The 17,169-nt window shown below is 44.1% G+C and overlaps 1 protein-coding gene across 1 annotated transcript in view; it reads right to left on the bottom strand.

Moving 5' to 3' along the window:
* The window catches only part of LOC141113515 (medium-chain acyl-CoA ligase ACSF2, mitochondrial-like), a 66,010-nt gene that overhangs the window by 22,098 nt on the left and 26,743 nt on the right, over window positions 1–17,169 (bottom strand). Inside the window, exons 5-6 of the mRNA XM_073606677.1 lie at window positions 14,099–14,217; window positions 6,206–6,368 (exon numbers count right to left, since the gene is read on the bottom strand). Of these exons, the coding sequence (XP_073462778.1) occupies window positions 6,206–6,368; window positions 14,099–14,217 (282 nt within the window). The remainder of the gene's footprint in view (window positions 1–6,205; window positions 6,369–14,098; window positions 14,218–17,169) is intronic.

Raw genomic sequence — 17,169 nt, 5'->3', positions numbered from 1 at the left:
GGCTTAATAGTAAGAGACTGAGTACACGGCCTCTAGGATCAATATAGTGAATAGGAGATCAGATTATGGATTTTGCAGTTGGTTCATCCAGCCTGCCAATCGGAACACCTAATCACTTATTAATCATAGAAATCAATATACATAGTGGGGAAGATTTATCAAAACTGGAGAGTGCAAAGTCCGGTGCGGCTGTGCATATAAACCAATCAGCTTCCAGGTTTTACAGTCAAAGCCTAAAGCGTTACTAAACCCACAACAGTAAAACCAGTCTGTATATGCAGTAAATCATGCTTGTTAGACCCACTGTGGAACCTAAGGGGTTAATTCTCTACATTGTGTAAAAAGGCTGTTTGATCCTGTCTTATCTGATCCTCCCGTTCTTGCACTGCCCCCAAAACAGGTTCGGATTAAGACTGAGTTAGTGGAGTCAGGCCGCACATGCTCAGTTTGGTGTGTATTGCTAAAGAGTTTTTTTTTTTTTTTCTTGGGAGGGTGCATGTGATCAGCACAGGGCCAATCAGCACTGTCCAGACAGAGGTCCTGCATCCTGATAGGACAGCTCAGTGCAAGTAAGAAAACTCCTCCTACAAGCTTTACTAGCTTAACTGATAGAAGTCACAAGACTGCTATATACTGCTGATGAGAAAAGGTATTTAGCAGTTTATATTTACTAAAATAATTGCATTTCCATATTCTGTGTACTGTGGGAGACCAGATATAGTGAATGCAGAGTCCGGGGTTTAGTAACACTTTAATTGAACAAGCTGAAATTAGAAGCCGATTGGCTACCATGCACAGCTACACCAGATTCTGTACACCGTCTGCAATTTTAAAGCATGACATATTAGGTATATATTTACTCTGCGTAACATCTTTCATGCTGTACAAAAAAAAAATTGTGTTATATATTGTGTTTTTTTTTTTTTTTTTTTAATTCATTAAAGTGTGTTTTTTCCAAAAAATTTTATTTGAAAAATCGCTGCGCAAATACCGTGACACAAAAAAAAAAAACGCAACGACCGCTATTTTATTCTCTACTAAAAAAATATATAATGTTTGGGGGTTCTAAGTCATTTTCTAGCAAAAAAAAACCCACAGATTTTTACATATATGACAGAATTGGCCCGGTAAGCAAGAGGTTAACTGGTAATTGCTCGGTCGTGCAACACTGTACCCAAATGAAGTTTATGTCATTTTTTCACACAAATAAAGCTTTCTTTTTTTTTGCTTGTATTTAATCACCACTGAGTTTTTTTTTTGCTATATAAACGTTTTTTAAAAAATTACGAAAATTTAAAAAAAAAATTACACGTTTGTAAATGGGTATATTTCCACTTTAAGGAAAGAAGCTTTGGAATTGTATCCTCTATTAATTGGCTATTTATAGTCTGTCCTGGGATCCTGTAACCCTGGGATACAGATAACTCCAGGTACAATAGGACGTTAATGCAATTCCTGTAAAAGGCTCAAAAGGCAAATTCAAGGATTGCTTGAGACTCCAGAAATACACCAGAGGACAGAAGTATTAAACATGTCAGATCTGCAATCGGTAATTATTTATTTGATCATTTTTGTGGTTGGTGGCTTTGGACAGCTTTGGTCTTTTTTGTTTTTTCTGCTAGAAAATTACTTGGAACCCCCAAAACATTATATATAATTTTTTAGCAAAGACAATAGAGAATAAAATGGCAGTCATTGTAATATTTAATGTCACACGGTATTTATTGCGCAGCGGTCTTTCAAATGCAATTTCTTTGGAAAAAATTCACTTAACTGAATTTAAAAAAACGAAAAAACTAAAATTAGCCCTTTTTTTTTTTTTTTTGCATATTGTGAAAGATGATGATACGCCGAGTAAATCGATACCTAACATGCTACGCTTTAACCACTTCCCATCTGAGCCAATTCTGGCACTTCGCTCCTGTAAAAATTATCTCTTTTTGCTATAAAATTACTCAGAACCCCAAACATTATTTTTTTTTTAGCAGAGACCCTAGGGAATAAAATGGCTGCAACTTTTTATGTCACATGGTATTTGCGCAGCAATTTTTCAAACGCGTTTTTTTTGGGGGGGGGGGGGGGAGGGAACAGTCTCATGAATTTAAAAAAAAAAACAAAAAACACTAAAGTTAGCCCAATTTTTTTAGTATAATGTGAAAGATGATGTTACGCAGAGTAAATAGATACCCAACATGTCACGCTTGAAAATTGCGCACACTCGTGGAATGGCGCCAAACTTCGGTACTTAAAAAATCTCCATAGGCGACGCTTTAAAAATGTTTATAGGTTACCCCTTTAGAGTTACAGAGGAGGTCTTTGGGATAGAATCGTTGCTCTCGCACCAACGTTCAGGGCGATATCTCACATGTGTGGATTGAACGCTGTTTACATATGTGGGTGCGATGTGCATATGCGATTTGCTTCTGCGTGCGAGCTTTACATTTTTTTTGTTTATTTTCATTTTTTTATTTTTACACTATCCCTTTAAATGTTTTATTTTTTTTTAGATCACTTTTATACCCAATACAAGGAATGTAAACATCACTTGTAATAGGAATAGTGCATGACAGGTCCTCTTCATGGAGAGATGTGGCGTGAATAAGACCCAACATCTCTTCCAGGCAGGAAAGCCTAAGCTCAAAAAAAACAAAAAAAAAAAAAACCTATCTCGGCTTTCCAGCCAAGTACATGGCAGTATTTACAACTGCCAGGCTGGGTGTGATGTCACACAGTCGTGCCTGGGCCTCCGAGAGTCATAGAGATGACCGGGGACCATCTGTTCCACTGAAATCTCTATGGTCAATTTGTGGTGCCAGTGGATTCCTTCTCCGGCTCGCCGATCGCACGGGCGAGCCGGTGGAAGCACCGGAGGGCGGTGGGAGGGAAATTTTTAACGGTTACCAGTTTAGAGTTACAGAGGAGGTTTTTTGCTAGATGTATTGATCTCGCTCTAATGATCCCGACGATACCTCACATGTGTGATTTGAACCAGGGGCGGATACTGGGAGGGGGGGCAACAGGGCAATTGCCATTTCCCCCCCCCCCCGAAAATATCACACTGACATGTCACTTGCTCTGCCCAAGTCTCTCTCCCTCACATCAGCCGATAAGCGGTGCCGAGAGAGACTCGTCTAGTGTAGGAGGTGGGTGGAGCTGTGCCGCTGGCTTGGCCTCTTCTCTGCACTGGTTGCTAGAGCCTGGGCCGCCTGGCGTCTAGCAACGAGTGACGTGAGTCACGTTGGACTCGGAACAGTCGTGACAGGAGCTGGAGCCTCAAACAGGGACAGATCCAGGGGGGCACCGGAGAAATTGCTCCCCACCCTCCGAGAAAATAGTGAGCGGGCGAGCGAGCGGACGGGCAGGCTGGTGAGCAGGCCAGTGAGTGGGCATGCCGGCGGGTGGTCACGCTGGTGAGCGGGCTGGCGTGTGACTGAGTGAGCAGGCAGGTGTTCTGTCAGGAAGCCGCTATCCATCTGAATATGCAACTGAAGTGACGTGTCGCGGCCATCTTGGTACACCCGCACTCGTCCACAGTAAGCCTGAAGTTATAAGTCAGCAAGCGGACACCTTTATACACCCACCAGAGTCTTGCTTTCCAGTTATTTTTAACAGTAAACTCAACTTATATTTCACTATGTAAGCTTGATGCCAGCTGGTTGCTCGGGTCTCCCGGTGGGACAGGAGACCCGGGCGGAGCAGCGGGAGTGGGGGGGGGGTGTCCCCTCCCGTTGCATTGCTTGTGATAATAGCTGATAATAGCGGCTGCAGGCATCACCCCAGTATGGCCACTTCAACATGATGATGTACAGGTATGCAATTTTGCATGAAGTGGTTAAAGTGGCTAAAAACTTCCCTTATTTTCTCCCTTTTGGTCCATTAACCCCTTGCAGCTTGTAGGATGTCCATGGACGTCCTCGGGTTGCAGTGGTTATACCGGGATGATGCCTGATCCTGCACCTGCAGTCATCATCCCGGTATGAATATTTTCAGCCAGCGGTTCCATTTCCAGCAGAAGTGATTTGAGTGATTCGATCACTTCTCGGGTAGCGGAAGGGGGTACCACCCCCTTACCACCGCCACCTTTCCCGGGCTCTGCCATCCAATGGTGGAGCTCGGGATCAATGCAATCGGCGGCGACGGCTGAACAGCAGCATAGAGAGAGAGGAACTGACATTGTTCCTCCCGCTCTGTGACCCTGTTAGAAAGCAGCTGATCATTTGAGGACAGAGGAGAGAGTTGGGGTCTAATAGACCCCAGATCTCTCCATAAGAAGGACCTGTCATGGCCCATGCTGTCACAAGGGATGTTGTTTATCTTTTGTGATAGCAATAAAATTTAATACAAAAAAAAAAGTGCAGAATGAAAAAAAAAAAAAAAAAAAAAAAAAAAAAAAAAATGTATAAATGAAATAAATATTTTTTTTTTTAAAAGCACCCCCGTGCTTACGCGCAAATGCAAACACATACGTTACTCCCGTACGCACATATAAACGGTGATCGCACCACACGAGAGGTTTTGTTGCGAATGTCACAGTAAGAGAAATTATTCCAGCGCCAGACCTCCTGTGTAACTCCAAACTCATAATTTTTAAGTACTGTCGTTTGTCGCCATTCCACGGTTAGGCGCAATATTAAAAGCGTAACATGTTAGATATCCATTTACTCGATGTCACATCATCTTTTATATTTTACAAAAAAAAAAAAAAAAAAAGAGGTTTTATATTGTGTTTGTGTGCAATAAAATTCATTAAAATTGTCTTTTTTCCCAAAAAATTGCATTTGAAAACTGCTGCACAAATACCGTACGACAAAAAAAATTGCAACACCCATCATTTTATTCTATGGGGCCTCTGCTAAAAAAAAAAAATACATATAATGTTTGGGGGTTCCAAGTAATTTTCTGGCAAAAAAAGATTTTTACATGTAGGGAGAGAAGTGTTAGAATTGGCCTGGATTGATAATTATATTTGGCAATATGAACAAAAAAATCCAGAACAATTTGAATAAAAAACAATATTTTTTACTTTGTGCTAAAAAAAACATATCCAATAATGTCTTCATAAATTTTGGCCATAGTGTATTCTGCTACATTTATCTTAAAAAAAAATCCCACTAAGAGTATATTGATTGCTTTGTATGAAAGTTATAGTGTCAAAAAATTATGTGATATATAATGGAATTTTTTTTTTCTTTTATACTACTAATGGTGGTGATCAATGACTTTTATAAAGGAACTATGATAGTGTGGCGGACAATCTGATACTAACTGACGCTGGGGGTGGGGGAACGGGGGACTGACCAACTGCCGCTAACATCACCAGTGATATTGACAGTGATAGTGACACTGTACTAATGACAATGGCTGGGAAGGGGGTTTACATCTAGGGCAATCAAGGGGTTAAATATGTGCCTAACTATGTGTGTACAGTGTGCTGCTTTTGCTAACTGATCTCATCCCTGTGTAGGGGCTGATTTACTAAAGGCAAATAGCATGTGCACTTTGTAAAGTACAATTGCTCCAGAGCTTAGTAATGAGCAGAAGATCTGCTGACATCCATCATCCAATCATGTGCAAGCAAAACTGCATTTTTTTTTCCCTTTCACATGATTGGGTATTCTTTGCAAAGTGAAGATTTACCTCATTTACTAAGCTCTGGAGCAACTGTGCTTGCAAAGTGCACAGTCTATTTGCCTTTAGTAAATCAACCCTTCAGATCGTTCCCTCTGTACAGAGCTCTGTGTTGTATGTCAACATAGAGCTCTGTGCTATAAATGTACACAGCCAATCAGCAAGTCCCGGCCATTAATTATTGGCTGGGACTTTCTGACAGGGTGTACAATCACAGCGGGAGCTGAGCTGGGGGGGGCGTGCATGCTCGCACCCTAAACACGGAAGTGGGCAACAGCATGCGGGTACATTGCTTTGCCTACAGCGGCTACTCGCCTACGGTGCAGTACTTAGCGGGCGGTTGCTAAGTGGTTAATCAATATCGTCGAAAACATTTTGTAAAATTCATTCAATAGGTGAAAAAAATAAAAAAATACCCCATTGGCCCCATGTATCCAAAATGCATCTCCTGCATTTCTGGTGAATTTCTAGTGCGTTTTTGGAGAGGTTTTGTGCTTAACAACTTTCTCCCAGAAAAAACAAAATCGCATGATTACACAGCAGCACTACTGTGAAGTCAGGTGATATGAGAACTCACAGAGGTGAACTGGACATTGATGGGGTCTTCACACGACACGCTCTTCTGTATATCGTGCAGCTGCTTCAAGTGTTGGGTGGTGCCGGCACTCATCACTTCCTCAAAGTGGAAGGCACCCGGGTGCTTCTTGTCCAAGACGATCGCAATGCGAAAATCTGGAAGTCTGACAAAAAAAATTGCAAGATAGCTGCCAGCACTCAATACTTTCTCAAAATGTGACAATGTGAACATATATACCCAAAATTATGCAATATACTAAAACTCTAAAAACGGTAATAGAAAATAAACAAATAAGATAATTAAGTAAAATAACCCCAATTATAGTGCAGGTGCTCATTAGCAGATGAAAAAAGTGTAAGTGCTCAGTGTGTTATACACAGTCCTCAATATTGATAAGCAAACAAAAAAGTCCATAAACATATCAAAGAAAAAAGGTGAAACAAACGGTGTCTTCATGCAGTGTGTACTCTCCCCCTTCAGGTGTGCCCTCACCTTAAGAGCGCTTTCACACTGGGGCGGTGGGGGCGTCGGCGGTAAAACAGCGCTATTTTTAGAGCTGCTTTACCGCCGTTTTTGCGGCGGTATTCGGCCGCTATTGGTGCGGTTTTAACCCCCACTGGCGGCTGAAAAAGGGTTAAAACCGCTCGCATAGCGCGGCTATAGCCACGGTATAGTCGCGCTGCCCCATTGATTTCAATGGGCAGGAGCGGTGAAGGACCGCTCCTTCACCGCTCCAAAGATGCGGTTTGCAGGAGATTTTTTTTTCTCCTGCCAGCGCACCGCTTCAGTGTGAAAGCCCTCGGGCTTTCACACTGAACAAACAGTAGCGGCAGTTTTAGGTCGGTTTGCAGACGCTATTTTTAGCGCAATAAGGCCTGCAAACCGCCCCAGTGTGAAAGGGGCCTAAGGGCTTTAAAAACAAGCCTGTAGTAAATGGTAACAGCTTAGATGGTCATCATCCATATAGTGGCTGGTTAATGGTAAAACGCAGCTCCCCTATTCACTCCACCTCCTGGCAAAAACGCTGATCAATAAAGCCACAACTTCTGTCTGGAATTTTCAAAGATCACCTCATATGCATACAGGGAATAATAGGAGGCGTGCAATAGTATAATTCCGTTTAAAAAGATTTAATGGCAACTAAAAACACATCACATTACACTCGCATTAAATATGTTTAAAAACCGCATTAAGTTGTGCCAGTGTGAAATGGTCACCTGTATTTCGGTCTGCAGTCCTGCCGTACAGAGTTTCACCTGTCCTATTCTTCCTAGTTCCTTGTGCATCAGCCAGACTCCTCCTACCGGTTTCGTCACACCTTCGTGACTTCCTCTGGGAGATATGCTGCCGATCGGCTCTACCTGTCAGCGCGGACCGAGGAAAGCCGTTTATCGGCACTTCCTGGTTCACGCTGTGATTGGTCACAGCTGATCATGCGGTAAGGAGCCTCCGTCACAGGCTTCTTACTACGATCGGAGATGCAGTGTGTCAGAGTGACACACAGCACCACTGATCGCCGCGCTGCGTGCCCCCGTGGGCGCGCGCCGGCATGTTATCCTGCTGGACGTCATATGAAGCCCAGTCAGGATAAATGAACCACCGCTCCGCCGTCATTCTGCTATAGGCCGGGTGGGAAGTGGATATGCTAGAGTCTGTCACTAACATTTAATAAAGTAGGGTACACACTATAATAAAATCGGGCGAACGTTCATTCGACTTTTCACAGAAAATCAGAACAGATGGAACGAAAATTCGTACGAAAATCCTCACAAAAATTCTCTTACAACAAGTTGTTTAACCACTTAAGGACCGGAAGGATTTGCCCCCTTAATGACCAGGCCATTTTTTTGCGATACGGCACTGCGTCACTTTAGCTGACGCGGTCGTGCGATGTTGTAACCAAACAAAATTTATGTCCTTTTTTTCCCACAAATAGAGCTTTCTTTTGGTGGTATTTGATCAACTCTGCGGTTTTTATTTTTTGCGCTATAAACAAAAAAAACCCCCAAAAAAATGTTTTACTTTTTGCTATAATATACAAAAAAAAAAAATTTTTTTTTAAATGTCTTCCTCAGTTTAAGCCAATATGTATTCTTCTACATGTTTGGGGAAAAAAAAAAAATTGCAATAAGCGTATATTGATTGGTTTGCACAAAAGTTATAGCGTCTACAAAATTAGGGGATAGATTTATGGCATTTTTATTATTAATTTTTTTTTTGTACTAGTAATTGCGGTGATCTGCGATTTTTAGCGGGACTGCGACATTGTGGAGGACAGATCGGACACCGGTTACGCGCATCGGCTGTCGTCACACCTCCGGTGGCGCGCGCCCCCGAGTGGTCTTTAAGCGGTTGACATACAGCTATGGCGATTCGGCCAGGGGAGCCAACCTGCCGCAGTAGAACTGCAGCGGCTGGTCCCTAACCGGTTAATGTTTCTGATCGTGCGCAGTCTTTCTTTTCTGGTTTTTCTTGCACGAAAACACATTAAAATGAAAATCGTTCGTTCTGTTCCCGTATGAGAACATTTTTTGGAGTTTGTCCCTTCGAGAATTTTCGTACGAAAATTCGGAATCGGCTGTCGGAAGTTGTGTACACGCTATACGAAAATTCTTTGGATGAAAATGTTTGGCCTAATTTTCTTACAGTGTGTACGAGCCTTAAAGGGGTTGTAAACCCTCGTGTTTTTTCACCTTAATGTATCCTATGCATTAAGGTGAAAAAACTTCTGTCACTGACCACCCCCCCCCCCCCCCCCATTTTATCCATCTGAGCCCCTTCATCTTTTCGGCGGGGATGCGCTGTCCCTCTCTCCAAGGGGTCCCGGCTCTTGATTGGATAGATTGATAGCAGCGCAGCCATTGGCTGCCACTGCTGTTAATCCAATCCAATGACGCGGGGGGCGGGGCCGAGTTCGGCATTCGTGTCTATGGACGCAAATGCTGCACTCGGGAGCGCGCCTGCAAGGTAACCCCCTGGGAGAGCGCTTCTCCTAGGGGGTTATCGGATGTGGGGAGGAGCTGCCAGGGGTCCCCAGAAGAGGATGTTCGGGGCCACTCTGTGCAAAACGAGCTGCACAGTGGAGGTAAGTATGACATGTTTGTTATTAAAAAAAAAACCAAAAAAAAAAAACAATCCTTTACAATCACTTTAAGGCTCGGCTCACACTTCTGTGACCCCAAATCCATGCAATTTCCAGTGTGACTTATGGCCCTACACACAATCCAAAAATCATGACATATCGTCTGTTTTTTTGCATGCTAGTCGCATATCAAAAATAGAGCGGTTATTAAAGTTAACAAAAGTCTCGTACGACAGAATAAAAAAAATCGTAAGTGATGTCATGTGTTGTAGTGTATTTATATTGTATTTTCGGACAACTGTACTGATTAAATGAAAATCGTACGATCTGGTATCATAAGAGAAAACTTTTCGCGTTTGTCCGATCGGATAATATCGGATGAAGTGCCGTGATCGGCTCTCGAAATCTCTGTACTAACAATCCGATTATCGTAAGATCGCTTCGAAAACTGTATTTTTAGTCCGATTTTCGGATCATGTGTACGGACGGGTCCATTTAGCTTTGTGGCATGCTTGCGACTTGCAGGTTTTGCGACTTTGGAAAATCAGAGCAATAAAGAGTGTGACACATATTATTGAACTTACAAAACCCTCTGAAGTCACAGCCAATTGCAAAGATAAGACAAAGAGACTGCACTGCGACTTTTGGGATTTTAACCACTTGCCGCCCTCCCTATTACCAAATTACGGCGGGAAAGTGGTTTGATATTCCTGACCAGACGTCTTATGACGTGATCAGGAATATCGAGCTGCTGTGCGCCCCCCGGGGGCGCACATCGCAGCGATCGTTGTTGCGGGGTGTCAGTCTGACACCCTGCATCACCGATCTAGGTAAAGAGTCTCCGACGGAGACTCTTTACCACATGATCAGCCGTGTCCAATCACGGCTGATCACGATGTAAATAGAAAGAGCCAGTGATCGGCTTTTCCTCACTCGCGTCTGACAGACGCGAGTAGAGGAGAGCCGATCGGCTGCTCTCCTGACAGGGGGGGTCTGTGCTGATTGTTTATCAGCACAGCCCCCCCTCGGATCTTACCCAGGACCACCAGGGAAGCCGCCTAGGACCACCAGGGAAGCCATCCACACTGGACCACCAGGTATGCCCCTAGACCCCCAGGGAAATGACACTGTGTGCCCAGGCAGCTGCCAATCAGTTCCCACTTCAATGCCTACCACTGCCAGTGCCACCAGGGATGCCCATCAGTGCCTCATATCAGAGCAGCGTATCAGTGCCCATCAGTGCCACGTATCAGTGCCCAGCAGTGCCACCTATCAGTGCCCAGCAGTGCCACCTATCAGTGCCCAGCAGTGCCACCTATCAGTGCCCAGCAGTGCCACCTATCAGTGCCCAGCAGTGCCACCTATCAGTGCCCAGCAGTGCCGCCTATCAGTGCCCAACAGTGCCGCCTAGCAGCGCCACCCTATCAGTGCCCAGCAGTGCCGCCTTTCATTGCCCAGTGTTGCCCATCAGTGCCACCCATCAGTGCCACCTATCAATGCCCATCAGTGCTGCATATGAGTGCCACCCATCAGTGCCGCCTACCAGTGCCCATCAGTGCCGCATATCAGTGCCCATCGTCAGTGCCCGCCAGTGCCCACTCATCGGTGCCGCCGTATCGGTGCCGCCGTATCGGTGCCGCCGTATCGGTGCCGCCGTATCGGTGCCGCCTTATCAGTGCCCATCAGTGAAAAGAGAAAAAACTTACTTATTTACAATTTTTTTTTAACAGAAACTAAAGCAAAATTTTTATTTTTTTCAAAATTTTCGGTCTTTTTTTATTTGTTTAGCAAAAAATAAAAAAAACCGCAGAGGTGATCAAATACCACCAAAAGAAAGCTCTATTTGTGGGAACAAAATGATAAAAATTTAGTTTGGGTACAGTGTTGTATGACCGCGCAATTGTCATTCAAACTGCGACAGCACTGAAAGCTGAAAATTGGTCTGGGCAGGAAGGTGTCCAAGTGAATTGGTATTGAAGTGGTTAACCTCTGGAAGTTCTACCCCCCCCCTCCATGACCAGGCCTTTTTTTGCGATACAGCACTGCGTTACTTTAACTGACTTGTGCGCAATCGTGCGACGCTGTACCCAAATAAAATTGTCCCTTTTCCCCACAAATAGAGCTTTCTTTTGGTGGTATTTGATCACCTCTGCGGTTTTTCTTGTTTTGTGCTATAAACAAAAAAAGACCGACAATTTTGTGGTGGGGGGTTCACTCTGGTATAAAACATATCAAAAAAAAAAATTTTGAATTTCTTCATAAATTTAGGCCATTATGTATTCTGCTATACGTTTCTGGTAAAATCCCAATAAGTGTATATTGATTGGTTTATGGAAACGTTATAGCGTCTACAAACTGTGGAATATGCCTATGGAATTTTTATTTATTTATTTTTTTATACTAGTAATGGTGGTGATCAGTGACTTATAGCGGGACTGCGACACTGCGGCAGACAATTGGACAATGACACCTTGTGGGAACCAGTGACACTAATACAGTGATCAATGCTAAAAATATGCACTAATGACACAGGCTGGGAAGGGGTTAAACATCTAGGGACATCAAATGGTTAAATGTGTGTCTAGCCAGTGTTTGTGTGTTAACTGTGTTCTGCTTTTACTAAGGGAAGAGAAGGATTCTAGCCCCTGCTTTTGCAGGAAGACAGAATTCGTCCCTTCCCCCTGTCAGAACGGAGGTCTACCTTGTTTACATAATCAGATCTCCGTTCTGTGTGGTTTACCGGCAATCAGCGGGATCCGGAGGACACAGAGTGCCCGGCACCTGCACATCAGCTTCTGCTGTGAATGATCACAGCAAAAGCGGCCCACCGGGGGGCACGCGCCCCCTGCAGGCGGAAGTGCAGGCTCACATATATATGCGTGATCCTGTGTAGAGCTGCCGCCCTGTTGCAGTAAAACCGCTATAGGGCGGTCAACAAGTGGTTAACATTGCAGTCTATGGCACTCGTGTCCCAAGGAAGACTCAGAAAAATTTTTTTTTGCTGTTGCCGTGACTTAAGTCACAGCAATGAAGACCGCACCTATTAAAATCAATGTGTTTTGACTTGAAAATGTCGCAGCAGTTTGAACCAGGGCTAAAGGCTAACTTCACATTTGGAACATGTTACATGTTACATGTTACATGTTACACAAGTATTTAGGATTTAATGTGTAACATGCTCCAGCAACCCCCACCCCATCCACTGATTGCAGTGCAGGGTTCTGGGTAAAAAATAACAAATGCACATTTTCCCGACAGGTGAACTTATCCTTTAAGCCCAGGTTCACACTGACTGCGGGAATTAAATCGGGCGAGTTCAGCTGAACTTGCACAATTTTGTTCCCGAATTTCAGTCCCGACTTCGGTGGCGAGTTCAGAGACATATGTGCAGAAACCATGTCAATGGAAATCGCACCCCCAAATCACCAAAAGTAGTACAGAAACTTGGCGTCGCTACGATTCGGACGCTGCCATTGCTGGCTATTGCCGCCGATTTGGCATGCGATTTGCCAAATTCCATCAATGTGAACCAGGGCTCAGGCCTCATTCCTTCAGGTGTACCTATCCATACACCCATGGGCCATCTTCACCTGCACAGGCGTTCCATGCATCTATGTGCCGGAAGGCGGTCTCATTCATGACCCAGCAGCTGCATGGATAGACCTGCTGGTCCCAATTTGACAGCCACGTGGGTGCGTATCCGCAAACAGAAACCGCGCTCACGCTGCTGTCAAATTGGGACCAGCCGCTATGTCCGTGCAGCCGCTGCATCCCAATAGACATGAATGGGGCTGCCTGTCTGTGGATGCACAGAACATCTGTGAGTAAAAACAACCCCCCCCCCCATAACATACTGCAGGTGTATTACCCTGTTGATCCTCCTAGTATATCCGTTATTTCTTCACTTCCTGTAAACAAACTATTACACGACTACTCTGTTTTGCAATGAACTCGCATGGCAGCGTTGTCACTATGTAGACAGGGTCATCTTCAGTTGGTGACAAACTAGTTAAATCCCAACTCTGACTAACACTGGAGGTAGGTACATTAATAGGTTTTAGCCATATGAATATACGTAAAAGCGGACATCACCCCCCTGGCAGTGTTATATAAATTGATCCCAACCCTCTAAATGAAACTTTTCCTGGACAGCATGATAATGTAACATACATAAGGCTACTTTCACAACACTGGGGCCGCCCAATCGTTAGCGCTAAAGCGCAGATCGTTTTAGCGGCGCTTTAGCGCTGTTTAACCACTTGCCGACCGGCTCACCCCAATACACGTCGGCAGAATGGCTCTCCTGCCTAAACTGATGTACCTGTACATCAGTCCGTAAAAGCAGGATAGGGGGGGAGCGTGCCCGGTGGTCCAACAGACTCGGTGTTGGCCCGCGTTCTCGGCGAGGAGTGGCAGAACGGGGAATTGCCTATGTAAACAAGGCATTTCCCCGTTCTGCTTAGTGACATGACAGAGATCTACTGCTCCCAGTGATCCCTGTCATGTTTCAGTAAGCCCATCCCCCCTACAGTTAGAACACGCTGAGCGAACACTTAACCCTTTGATCGCCCCCTAGTGTTAACCCCTTTCCTGCCAGTGTCATTTTTACATTGATCAGTGCATTTTTATAGCACTAATCAATGTAATAATGTCACTGGTCTCCAAAAAAGTGTAATTTGGGAGTCAGATGTGTCCGCCGCAATGTTGCAGTCCCGCTAAAAACCGCAGATCGCCGCCATTACTAGTAAAAAGAATGAAAAAAATAATAATAATGGCATCAGCAAGAAACCCATCTAGCTGAGCACACTTACGCCTTGCTTTTGATGCCCCCTGCTGGTGAAGTTTCAATCTCTGGACAAATACTTCTCAAAATTTCATAATATCTTTGCGTTTTAAAACGGTCAGGAAATACGAGGGCGGAGCAACCGACCTGTGAAGAGAAAAAAAAAAAAACAGAAATATGATTTTAAACAAAACTTAAATGATATACATGGTAAATGTACACATAAGCATACATTTACTATGTAGTAAAGGCTTAAAAGGGTAACTCCACTTTCATGGGGAAAAAAATTGCAAATGATAAAAAAAAATATAGCGTATACAATTGTTACACAAGTCATAATGTAATTGAATATTAAAAATTACCTTTCCTTTTCAATCTGCAGCTCCGTAATATGTAAAATGATATGGCAACCTGTGCGTGTTCCTTACACAGATATAGAGGTATACACAACGCCCCCCAGATACAGTGCATCCGGAAAGTATTCACAGCGCTTCACTTTTTCCACATTTTGTTATGTTACAACCTTATTCCAAAATGGGTTAAATTCATTATTTTCCTCAAAATTCTACAACAATACCCCATAATGACAAAGTGAAAGAAGTTTGTTTGAAACCTTTGCAAATTTATCAAAAATGAAAAAAATCATTCACAGCCTTTGACACCCAAATTTTAGTTCAGGTGCATCCTGTTTCCACTGATCAACCTTGAGATGTTTCTACAACTTGAATGGAGTCCACCTGTGATAAATTCAGTTGATTGGACATGATTTGGAAAGACACACACCTGTCTATATAAAATCTCACAGTTACCAGTGCATGTCAGAGCACAAACCAATCCATGAAGTCCAAGAAATTGTCTGGAGACCTCAGAGACAGGATTGTATTGAGGCACAGATCTGGGGAAGGGTACAAAAAAATGTCTGCAGCATTGAAGGTCCCAATGAGCACAGTGGCCTCCATCATCCGTAAATAGAAGTTTGGAACCACCAGGACTCTTCCTAGAGCGGGTCACCCGACCAAACTGAGCAATCGGGGGGAGAAGGGCCTTAGTCAGAGAGGCTACCAAGAATCCGATGGTCACTCTGACAGAGCTCCAGCGTTTCTCTGTGGAGAGAGGAGGACCTTCAAGAACAACCATCTCTCAGCACTCCACCAATCAGGCATGTATAGTAGAGTGACCAGACAGAAGACACTCCTCAGTAAAAGGCACATGACAGCCCGCCTGGAGTTTGCCGAAAGGCACCTGAAGGACTCTCAGACCACGAGAAACAAAATTCTCTGGTCTGATGAAACAAAGGTTGAATTGTTTGGCCTGAATGGCAAGCACCATGTCTGGAGGAAACCAGGCACCGCTCATCACCTGGCCAATACCATCCCTACAGTGAAGCATGGTGGTGGCAGCATCATGCTGTGGGGATGTTTTTCAATGGCAGGAATTGGGAGACTAGTCAGGATCGAGGAAAAGATGAATACAGCAATATACAGAGACATCCTTGATGAAAACCTGCTCCAAAGCGCTCTGGACCTCAGACTGGGAGGAAGATTCATCTTCCAACAGGACAACAACCCTAAGTACACAGCCAAGATAACAAAGGCGTGGCTACGGGACAACTCTGTGAATGTCCTTGAGTGGCCCAGCCAAAGCCCAGACTTGAACCCGATTGAACATCTCTGGAGAGATCTGAAAATGACTGTGCACCGACACTCCCCATCCAACCTGATGGAGCTTGAGAGGTCCTGCAAAGAAGAATGGGGGAAACTGCCCAAAAATAGGTGTGCCAAGCTTGTAGCATCATACTCAAAAAGACTTGAGGCTGTAATTGGTGCCAAAAGGGTTTTCACAAAGTATTGAGCAAAGGCTGTGAATACTTATGTACATGTGATGTTTTATCTTTTTAATAAATTTGCAAAGATTTCAAGCAAGCTTATTTCATGTTGTCATTATGGGGTATTGTTTGTAGGGTTTTGAGGAAAATAATGAATTTTATTCATTTTGGAATAAGGCTGTAGCAGAACATAATATGGAAAAAGTGAAGCGCTGTGAATACTTTCCGGATGCACTGTATGTAATTTCCTGCTTGTGTGATTGGCTCACCGATTTTCCCAGAAGTCTGCACTAAGATACTAAGTCAGATTTTGGGCATCCCCTGCAGCAAAAATGTCATTTATGTTGCAGGGGATGGAGAGACACATTTATAGTGTTGGGCTATACTACCACCTACAGTATCTTAGGGTGGACATATTTTCTTTGATTTTAGTTTTAGTTTTTTTTCTCCATGGACTTCACTTCATGTCACTACATGGCAGCTATCTGAATTGGCTTTTCCTCAACCTGACTTTGGAGAGCCATACTTGGACCCACTGGACTTAAAGTGCAAGACTAGCCTGGAAGTGACCTTTTACTTACACCAAGTACTGGCAAAAGTTGGCTGCGGAGTGCTTTTCCAGGTCCAATTCCATTGGAACAATGCCCTGTCTCTGGGACTAGGAGCTACCTCATTATTTCCACCGCTGGGTACCTTTCATATTTCCCAATACTGCCAGTTTTACTATTGAAAGGGTTAACACTGAAGACTGAATGCTGAGGGGTATGTTGTGCGTTTTGTTTCTCGCCATTCGGTGTAGAGGAAGCATCGTCCCACAGCTGCTTCTGCTCTTCAAATGGTCATTTTCTACTGCCCATCTGCATAGACCTTGGTCACCTCCAGCCTTCAACCTCTGCTGTGTCTGGTGATGTCTCTTCTTGTTGAGCCACCTGTGATGCCAGGCAGCTCCCTGGCTGATCCATTGGATAATCCTGCCTTGTGCCTTGTTTCTGCTGAACCTTGAACTCCTTGCTCCTCCCATGAACTTCCCATTTAAGCCATTCCTTTGAACCTCCTGATTGCCAGATTATTGTGCTCTCTTCAGCATTCAGCATAGATTCCATACCTCAGGTGAGCATGTGTCATCTGCCAGAGTGACCTGGTTATTTCACTTATCCAGCTGGTCAGTGGGAGCCTCTCTACTGCTATAGCTACTGGTCTCCGAGCCTGACCGTGACAATTTCTGACCCTCATCAGCCACCAGCGGACTGGATTTGTGAGTACCTGAGGCGTAG

This window comes from Aquarana catesbeiana, linkage group LG12 (assembly GCF_042186555.1).
Source record: "Aquarana catesbeiana isolate 2022-GZ linkage group LG12, ASM4218655v1, whole genome shotgun sequence".
Lineage (NCBI taxonomy): Eukaryota > Metazoa > Chordata > Amphibia > Anura > Ranidae > Aquarana > Aquarana catesbeiana.
This window is presented reverse-complemented; position numbering and strand designations above follow the sequence as displayed.